At 49.9% G+C, this 10,519-nt stretch overlaps 1 protein-coding gene across 1 annotated transcript; it reads left to right on the forward strand.

Moving 5' to 3' along the window:
* Positions 1-8,206: 8,206 nt before the first annotated feature.
* On the forward strand, positions 8,207-9,589 carry FOXG1 (forkhead box G1; the record flags this gene model as incomplete). The annotated part of the gene is given in 3 exon segments (XM_082485512.1): positions 8,207-8,452; positions 8,454-8,474; positions 8,477-9,589. Coding segments are annotated over 3 exon segments (1,380 nt in total).
* Between the last annotated feature and the right edge of the window lie 930 nt (positions 9,590-10,519).

Genomic DNA, 10,519 nt, shown 5'->3' on the forward strand with positions numbered 1-10,519 from the left:
AGCGAAACAAATTCCAGAAACAAAGCGGGGGGGGTGGGGGAGGTGGGGGGTGGGGGGGGGCTGGGAAGGGAGGGAGGAGGAAAACAAGCTCTGTATAAAAGACATATCATATTAAAATAATACATGAACACACCCACTGATATCAAGGGTACGATATCAGCCCTTCCCCAAGAAACTTATTTATAAGTGGTAGCGGTTATAATCATCCAACAAACCCCTTACCATCACTCCCCCTCCCTCCGCGAAAGAAAGAAAGAAAGAAAGAAAGAAAGAAAGAAAGAAAGAAAGAAAGAAAGAAGAAAGAGAAAGGAAAGAAAACATGGAGACCACCCTGCCCGATATAAAAAGTGTTCAGAACAGCCTGCGTAAAAAGCCAGCTCCTGCGAACCCTACTCGTGCGAGGAGACCAAGGAGCGAGCGAGGTCTGCTTCCCGGGCAGCCTCCCCGGAGCCCGGGCGAGCTCCGTCATCCCGACACCCGCAACGTGCGGGTCCCACCGCTACCGTGCGGCGGCCGGAACGAACACCGGCACCTCGCTCCGGTACCACCTCCTCCTCCTCCTCCTCCTCCTCCCGCCCCAGCCCCAGGCGCGGAGAAAGCTAAAATCGGCTTTGCTCTGAGGCTCGCCAAACGCCTTCTCCTAAAGGGGTGTAGAGTTGTTGATGGCTTTTGTGCTACCCCGGGCATTTTGCTATGGTTACAGGGGGGCCCCGGGGCTTGGGGGAGGTAGGGGGGGAGGTAGAGGGGGTGGAAGGGGGGGGGGCCGCGGGTAGGGGAGGATGTTGCGCTTTTGTAGGCCCTAAAAATTGGATCCGCAGCTGATATGTCGCCGAGCCCGAGTTTGGCTAAGCCGCGGGGTGCAGTGGAGGTGCGGGGCGGGGCGGAGTGGCGCCCAGCGGGCAGCGGCGACCGCGGCCAGGTAGGACGGATGGACGTACGGATGGGCAACCCCCGCGCCCGGCTGCCTTCTGCGGAGCGCGGGAGTGAAACAGCGCCGGGAGAGGGACTGGATTTGTCCCTGTGCTGGGGGAGGGGGAGAAGGCCGGAGGGGGGGGGGGGGTAATATGTCTTTTCTCTCGAGTTACCGAAAAACTGCAAAACCAAATACATGTGTCATTTGCCAAAGATTACGTTTATAAGAGGCTAAAGAGCTTTAGAACAACACCATGAAAATATTCCAGCAACAGTTTCTTAGGAGTCAAAGAGCAGCTAGAAGTCTCTTCAAGCACTGTTTGTTTGTTTTGGTTTTTTTTTTGTTTGGGTTTGGTTTTTGTTGTGTTGTTTTGTTTAGTTTGTTTGTTGTTGTTGTTGTTGTTTTTTTCCCTCCAGGTCTTTCTCTTTCCCTGTATTTTATTTCCCGATTCTTTAATTCAATCTGATAACTCCGGTAAAAGCACTGTGTTGGCCAAGAATGTTTTAACAGTAAACACAGAAGAAAATAAAATGATGTATTTAAACCTCGAGAACAGTACAAGGTTTTTAACTTATGCATCCGCTCCCCTCCCCCCGCATTTTATTATCGCTGTCTGCATAACTGTATGGATAATTCTTAAGGGATATTTTAATTTTCGGTTTGATTCCTGAATTAGGGAGAGCTTTTGTTACACAGGGACACGTTTTACCTAGGCAGGTGTGACGGCTGTCTTATGCACGCTGGCATATAAAATAATAGCGACATTTAGGATCTAAAAAAACCGCACGTCCTAACGTTAAAGTTGGCAGCGAGTGTAAAAATACTCTGTTCTGAAAAATTCTGGCAGTGGCAACTGAATACACCAAATCTAGTGGATGCTCTACACTCTCTAGCTAGGCTTTCTGTGGATGGTATTCTGCAGCTACAGGAATAAATAAATAAAATCTTCAGCATTTAATTAAGGCGATTTAATTCAGACCTCTCCACCCAGCGTAGCCGCCGTGGGAAATGTATACTCCAATGTTTACTCGGATCTCTTTCTGTCACTATTCTATCTTGTCTTACGCTTACGACATCAGCAAAGCTTTCTGGCCCCTCCAGCCATTGTTTCCCATTTCCATGTTCTCCGTCCAACCTCTGCCCGTCCAAGAAACTTCCTAGAGTTCAACAGGAGGCACCTAGACGATTAATGTCATTGTTTAAACGCTACCTCTCCCCTAGCTGCGCAGGCTTCTCGAAGGTATACAGTGCCCCGCTGGCTGTTCTTTATGGTACAGTGCAGCTTCTCAAAAGATCATCGGATGGAGAAATTTAGCTCTTCTTGAAACATTTAAGCAACTGAGCAATTAGTTCTGAATGGGGGTGGGGGGAGGGAAGACTAGAGAGCTTGAAGGGGGGGGGGGGGGGGGGGGGGAAGAGAGGAGATACAACACAACTAGCCCGAAAACAACAGGGGTGGGGATGCATGGGAGGGGGACTTAAAATGTTTGTATTTAAAGGGTGCTTGCAAGGTCTTCGGCACAATATGTGCTGCTCTCCTTAAAGGGGCACTGAGTGCCAATAACCATTAGTCATCCAGTAGGGACTTTTCATTACAGATCTATCTTTAGGGGGAGTTCCCCGAAGTCTCCGAAGCTGCGGATTTCAAACCCGGTCCAGTTCCAGTCATACAGTGCCTGCGTACCTGCTGCAATAGAAGGGAGAGATACTTACCAGAGTTTCGGGAGTGCGCGGATAGCCCAAAGGTCTCTGCAGTGCTCCTTTCCTCTGCGGAATACTATCTTGCATCCGAGGCAGTTCCCAGTCTATATTTGATGTTAACATTTATGCTATCTCAAACACGAGGCTCTCCCATAGACATTTTTTCCAGGGTTTTCAAGCAAATTTCTCGGTGCCACAATGTTATGATGGAAGGATGCTGAAATGACAGGCCTCGTAGACGCTTGTCTTAATCATCGGCTTCTTAATTTAGTTTTAGTGCTGTGGTTTTGTGTGTGTGCGTGTGTGTGTCTGCGCGTGTGTGCGCGCAAGAGAAGCCTCTGACAACCTGCAGCTTCCTAATGACTGACGAGGCAGGGCTGCTGCAGCAAAGTAACACTTCCCTGGTGTGAAGACCTCTTACTGGGAAGTTTAGTTCACTACTGTTCTCGCAATCCTAATCGTATAACCTGTAACCAAAACCCATGGAAGAAGGATACAGCATGCTAAATAGACTAACTTCTAATCACGGAACGTTAGCACCACTACCAGCTGTTGAGGATTAACTAGGGGTTGGCTAGGGACGGACACCGAAACTTAAATCTACAAATGCGGATAGAAGGGTGGACCGCTGAATACTTCTTCCTCTCCCTCTTTGCCTCCATTCATCCATCCATCCACCTTCGGTCCCATTCACCCCTCTTCAAAATGTTTGACTACCTCTGTCTCTTTGTTAGCGCACCGCTCCGTCCCCCTTCGCCATGCCTTAGCAGCAGGGTATCGGTGTCTGCTGAGCAGCCCTTACCTTAATTGCCCAGGTAACCTGGGATAAATAAGGCAAGCTTAGAGTCAAGGGGGAATAGAATTATATATGCGGACATCCAGGCGTTTACTGTACCGAATGTGATATTACTGACTGTTAAACCGAAGTGTCCCGACTCGTTTCATGGAAGCATGATGCCATCGAAGCGTGGTTATTAAATACCCTTTCTTCATGGCTGAAAAAACCCTCATTCATTTCTTAAGCTGTCAGTACGTTTTAGCAGCTTAACCCCTTGAAAGAGCCTGAGAGTACAGAGCCGCTATACCCGTGTGAAGGGGGATTGGAGGCTGGAGCTGGGGGGTGGCTGGGGGTACGCTACATCCATTGAGCTTACAGTGGAGAGGGTCTGTTTTTCCTTTGGCCTTTAATTTAAATAAATAAATAAATAAATAATAATAATTTAAAAATAAAGCCTGAGGGAGAAAAGTGTACGGCTGAAACACTATCCCTGCGAGTTATACTCAAGAACTGCACGGAGATCGCTGTTGAACAGCACTTCAGCCAGGACGTTCCATCTCAGCTATTCAGCCCCATCCTGACCCTGGGGCTGGACACTTCTCGGCCCACGGCCACCGCTCAGCGCGGCGGGCCCGCAGCGCGGGCGAGCGCGCAGGTGAGGGAGCAGCCAGGCTCCGTAGAGAGCCGGGTCCCCTCTGCACACCCACCCGTGTTGCGCAGGGTTGGGGCCATGCCCTTCCGTTCCACGCACAAGCTTCTTCTCCAGACACCCCACAGAAACTTCCCCGTTAGGAAACGCCGCCACGAGGGACCTTCTCACTAAGAACTCGAGTTTAGGCAGAGCTGAGGGGCCAAATCGGCCGCTCACGCAGTGCCACGGCGCACAGAGCTACCGCTGAAGTGAACGGGAGTCGTGGCCAGGGCAGAGCTCAGGGAAGAGCTGGCGGTAGGGCAAGACTCCCGCATTTCCGAAGTAAGTATCTCCAGTTGTATAAACGGAGAATTTTCTGCGGAGGAAAAAAAATAAAAAAAAAACCAACAACAAAAAAAAACAACAAAAACAAAACCAAAAAACACCAACAAAAAAACCAATAGAGGGACTCCAAAGTTTAAGTCCAGCAGAAATAATTGACGTGGCTTCTCTTACATATCCTTTTCTGTCCTGTAAACAGTGAATTAATCTTCATGGGCTTAGAAAGATATGTACTACATATTGGACGCAACATTTCCTTTTTTGGTAGAACTGTATATCCACGGCATTAAAAAAAAATATAATATAAATCCTAAGTTTGTGCACAGAGCTTTATTCTGCAGCCGTGACAAATGACTGAATGTTAAATCTAGATCATCAAACGTTTTAAAAGCGTGCTTCTTTCGGCGTTAGCCCTTTGCTCAGAAATGCAAAAAGATAAAACGTTTCTTTTCTTCCCTGCTACATTTTCATCCCCGATCACAGCGCAAAGTAAACTCAGCTTTGACCTAAGAAACACCTCAACGCATTAAAATTTCAACAGGCGATGTCAGTGTTACATTAAACGAGAACTCCTCCAGTTCGCTGCAGAGCTGGGATTTGAATAAAACGTTCAATGTTAACAAACAATACACACGTTTGGCACTTTGTGTATTAAATGGATCAAAGAGATTTGATAAGGCACAATACACCATTTGTACAGACCTGATTGAGTTAATATAATATCAGCAAATTTTACAGCGAAATGAATCTGTTTCTTTTCTTTGTGTTTAAAACCAGCACAGATTACAAATTTTAATGATCTGAAAATGTTTGGTATACAAAATCATGCTTATTTCAGTATTAGCAAAAACACAAGAAATTTTTCAACACAAACACCCAGCTGTGTCTATTTTAAAAGCAGTTCAATGACAGCTTGCACTTATGAGCATGCAATCAGCTAATTTCGCTTTTTTTTTCTTCTGTGTTAATCAACACTTTCCTTCCTGCATATCAGAGTACAAATAGTATAGTTACTCCACATCAGTAAATGTTTACGTAACCTGTCCTTTCTCAAGAATCCGGTTACACCGAATCATTACATGCTAGACCGAGTAGGAAAACGCACTGGGCCCAGCCACCCTAATGGGATCCTAGTGCACCATAATGACACATATTAGTTAATGATCGTCATAATCATAATAATATGCAGGAATCTTACCTTTCCTCTTACCCCTTGCCATGGTAGACTCAAGTCATCCTCCACATCGCACTCTTCCTCGAGAATTCCCATACATTGACTTCAGTGTTGAGCAATGAAATAATTACAAATTGACATGATTTTTTTTTTTTAAACCGCATTTCTAAAAAAAAAAAAAAAAGTAAAAAATAAGCACGGTTGTTCATTGACTTTTATCTCTTTTTTTTTTTTGTCAGTAGCAACCTGTTATGAAATTGGATAAATAAATACAATTGTGGTAAGGTCATTCGAGGTTAATCCAATGCACAGAGTTCATGCCATTCCCAATTGCAATTGTTTATTACCGTTCCATTGTAATTGTTCTCGTTATTTACTCTCTCTTTCTCACACTCGCTCTCCCTCCCTCACACACACACACAAACACATATATAAAACGCACGTCTACACACCACCACGTTTGCTGCGCTGAGCTCTAACCTGAATTTCCCCGGGATAAACGGTTTTAGCTGGGGTTGAGCTGCACGCAGTATTTCTACGGAACAATTTTTCCTACAGCACAAAGGTAAACTTTAGGTAGCTGAACGCGGCGCTATACGTTGCCTTTGCCTATAGCTTCGGTTTGCGATCAGCGCGCTCTCTGCCCGTTACATTTCCCCTTCTACCTCCCGAGGAAGAAAGCTGAGCGATTTATTTCGCTTTGTTTCAGGGTTGATTCTTCTTTTTTTTTTTTTTTTTTTTTTTTCTTCCCCACCACCACCACGCTGACAGTAAGAAACGATGCGCTGTGGACGATTAACACCCGATCCCTCGGCCCCGGGGAACGGTGGCCGTAATCCCGAGGTCTCTAGCCCCGAACGTACCTCAGGGGCGTCGGGCAGACAGCGGCGGTACCGGAGGGTTCCGGCGGCCCCCGGGCCGCTCCCCCCCAGCGCCCTCCCCTCCCCCAGCAACACTAAACCCCGCGGAACCGAAACCCCGGGCCAGCAGGAAATCGCGATATGTATTTCATGGCTTATTCATGTTATTATTTATTTTTTTTCATTATTATTAATTTTTTTTTTTTTTTTTTTTTTTTTTTTTTACACCTGACACGCGGCCTGCGCTTTTCTGGCTGAAACCACCCGGCAGCGCGAAGAAGGACAGAGAAAGGACCCCGGACGCCCCCCGCGCTGCTCCGGCGGCCCCGCAGGGGACGGGGACGAGCGAGCGGGGAACGGCGGGGCAAGGCGAGCGCGAAGCCCGGCTCCGCCGCCGGCCTGGCGCCGCGCCCGGCCGCCGGAGAGGCAGAGAGAGAAAGAGCGGAGCAGAGGAGAGAGGAGAGGGTTTGCTCGTTTCCGTGCCTTCCCCACTCACGTTCCGGAGCGTGGCGGACACGGACCGAGCGGGGCCGGAGGAGACCGTCTTCCCCGGCAGGCCGCGGCCTCCGTCCCGCCCGGCCCCTGGGCCGCCGCCAGACCCCGGGCTCGTGGCGGCCGCAGGCCCGGCCCGCCGTCTGCGTCCCCTCCAGCTGATTTTTTTTTTTTTTTCTCCCCCCCCCCCCCTTGGTAAAATAATAAATAAGCGACAGCGGGGCCTAGAAAAAAACAAACTCGCCCGGTGACTTCGGCGGGATCCGCAAAGTAGTACCTCCGCCGCTGCCGCCGCGGCCTCCTCACCCACCCGTCCTCCCACCCCGCCTCCTTCGCCGCCAGAGGAGGGGGCAAAGAGGAACGGGGCAACTTTAGTCCACCGGAGAAACTACCAAGTAGGAAAACCGGCCGGGCCCGCAGCCGTGGGACGGGCGCCGTTTGTTTGGCGTGAGGGGATTTGTGCTCGAAGCGACGGGGGGGGGGGGGGGGGGGGGGGAGGACATGGAGCGGGAAGGGGGGGGGGGGGGGGCGCAAACCGCCGCGGTGATGCGCCCCTGCACCGGTATCCCTGCGCCGCGGGAGCCGCGGCGGCGGCGGCGGCGGGGCGGGGCGGGGAGGGAGAGGCGGAGCGGCGGGCGGCCATTGGCCGCCGGGCGGGCATACGCGCCGGCACGCCGCCGGCCCTGATTGGGCGGCCGGTGGGAAAGGTTAAACCAAAAAATTTTTTACAGCCCCGGTGCGTGTCTGCAGCTCTGAAATTAATTGCGGCCAGGGCGGTCTGTATAGCCCGTCTCCGCTCGCTCCTCGCCGACCCGCGGCTGCGGCTGCTCCTTCCTCCCCCCTGCTCTGCCTTGCCGGGGGAACCAGGCACCATGAAGTAGCGCTTTTTTTTTTTTTTTTTTTTTTTTTTTTTTGGTGTGTGTGTGTTTGTGTGTTGGTTTTTTTTTTTTTTCTTTTTTTGTTGTTGTTGTTGTTGGGTTTTCAGAGGGTTTTTTTCCCCCTTTTTACCTCCTCTTTTTTTTTTCATTTTTTTTTTTTTTTCCTCCGCTCTGACTCGGTTTGATTTTATCTGATTGGTGATTATTATTACTATTATTTTTTTCCCTCCCCGGCGGTTCCTGTCCTTGCTACATGACTTGCCAGCGCTTGAGACTGCGGTCCAACTGCGCTGCTGCTGCCGCCGCCGCCGCCGCTGCCGGTGGTGCCGCCGCCGCCGCCGCTGCCGCCGCCGCCGCCTCGGCCACCGCCGCCTCCGCCGCCGCCCCGCGCGCTCCTCCCTCGGCCGCTGCAACTTTCCCCCTCAGACTAGTGTGTGATGTTGGACATGGGAGATAGGAAGGAAGTGAAAATGCTGCCGAAATCCTCCTTTAGCATAAACAGCCTGGTGCCCGAAGCCGTCCAGAGCGACAACAACCACAGCAGCCACAGCCACCACAACAGCCACCACCCCCACCACCATCACCACCACCACCACCACCACCACCACCCGCCGCCGCAGCAGCCCCAGCGAGCCGCCGCGGCCGAGGAGGAGGACGAGGAGAAGGGCCAGCTCCTCCTGCCGCCCCCCGCCGCCGCCGCCGCCGCCTCCGGCGCCCTGGAGGTGGCCAAGGCGGACATGCTGGCGGGCAAAGGCGACGCGGGCGCGGCGGCGGCGGCGGCGGAGCTGGAGGAGAAGGAGAAGGCGGCGGAGGAGAAGAAGGGGGCGGCGGAGGGGGCCAAGGACGGGGAGAGCGGGAAGGAGGGGGAGAAGAAGAACGGCAAGTACGAGAAGCCGCCGTTCAGCTACAACGCGCTCATCATGATGGCCATCCGGCAGAGCCCCGAGAAGCGCCTCACGCTCAACGGCATCTACGAGTTCATCATGAAGAACTTCCCCTACTACCGGGAGAACAAGCAGGGCTGGCAGAACTCCATCCGCCACAACCTCTCCCTCAATAAGTGCTTCGTCAAGGTGCCCCGCCACTACGACGACCCGGGCAAAGGGAACTACTGGATGCTGGACCCCTCCAGCGACGACGTCTTCATCGGGGGCACCACCGGCAAGCTCCGCCGGCGCTCCACCACCTCGCGGGCCAAGCTGGCCTTCAAGCGGGGCGCCCGGCTCACCTCCACCGGACTGACATTCATGGATAGGGCAGGATCCTTGTACTGGCCTATGTCCCCCTTCCTCTCCCTGCACCACCCCCGGGCCAGCAGCACTTTGAGTTACAATGGGACCACGTCCGCCTACCCCAGCCACCCCATGCCCTACAGCTCAGTGTTGACTCAAAACTCCTTGGGAAACAACCACTCCTTTTCCACGTCTAATGGGTTAAGTGTTGATAGACTAGTCAATGGAGAGATACCTTATGCCACTCATCACCTCACAGCAGCAGCTCTGGCCGCCTCAGTGCCGTGTGGCTTGTCAGTTCCCTGCTCCGGCACCTATTCCCTAAACCCCTGCTCTGTAAACCTCCTGGCAGGACAGACGAGTTACTTTTTCCCCCATGTTCCTCACCCTTCAATGACTTCTCAAAGCAGCACTTCAATGACGGCCAGGGCAGCCTCCTCCTCCACGTCGCCACAGGCGCCCTCCACTCTCCCCTGTGAGTCCTTAAGACCTTCTTTGCCAAGTTTTACAACGGGACTTTCCGGAGGACTTTCTGATTATTTCACACATCAAAATCAGGGGTCTTCTTCAAACCCTTTAATACATTAACATCCATGGGATCAGACTGTAAGTGAACATTTTACACACATTTGCATTGTAAATGATAATTAAAAGGAAAAAAAAAGCAAAACAAAAAAGTCCAGGTATTTTTTATTAAGTCCCCCATTTTCTGTACGTTTGTTCAGTCTTTAGGGTTGTTTATTCTTCCACCAAGGTGAGGAGTGTCAGCAAGGTGCAATGTGGGGAGATTACAATGTAGACTATGAAGTTTGGAAGACAAAATTATAGTAGAATGTGTATCTAAATAGTGACTGCTTTTGCAATTTTTTATTCAAATACGATAAGTCTATCACTAAAAGCCGCCAGATTCTCCATGTTTGCAGTATTATAAGTTATCATGGATATGTCGGTGGGTGCAGACCTTGAAAGAAAAAAAAAACCCACTAAATTTATAAAAATTATAAAAAACTTAAAACGTAATTTGTATTTAAGCAGAATAAATACTGAGAGATGCCCAAGAACTACATTTTGGCCATTTATTATTTTATCCTTTTCTTTACTGAACTGCTTTTTTTTTTTTTGTTCCTTTTTTTTTATTTGTTTGTTTGTTTGTTTACTTTTAGACCAAAGATTGGGTTTTAGAAAATGCACTCAGTGTACGGAGTAATTTAAAAAAACAGCAACAATATTTCAGTTTGCAGCACTGCCCGTTCAAATGAATCAGAAGGGGACAAAATTAATGATTGCCTTCAGTTTGTGTTGTGTATATTTTGATGTATGTGGTCACTAACAGGTCACCTTTATTTTTTTTCTAAATGTAGTGAAATGTTAATACCTATTGTACTTATAGGTAAACCTTGCAAATATGTAACCTGTGTTGCGCAAATGCCGCATAAATTTGAGTGATTGTTAATGTCGTCTTAAAATTTCTTGATTGTGATACTGTGGTCATATGCCCGTGTTTGTCACTTACAAAAA

Source organism: Vanellus vanellus (genome assembly GCF_965231255.1).
Source record: "Vanellus vanellus genome assembly, chromosome: 6".
Taxonomy (NCBI): domain Eukaryota; kingdom Metazoa; phylum Chordata; class Aves; order Charadriiformes; family Charadriidae; genus Vanellus; species Vanellus vanellus.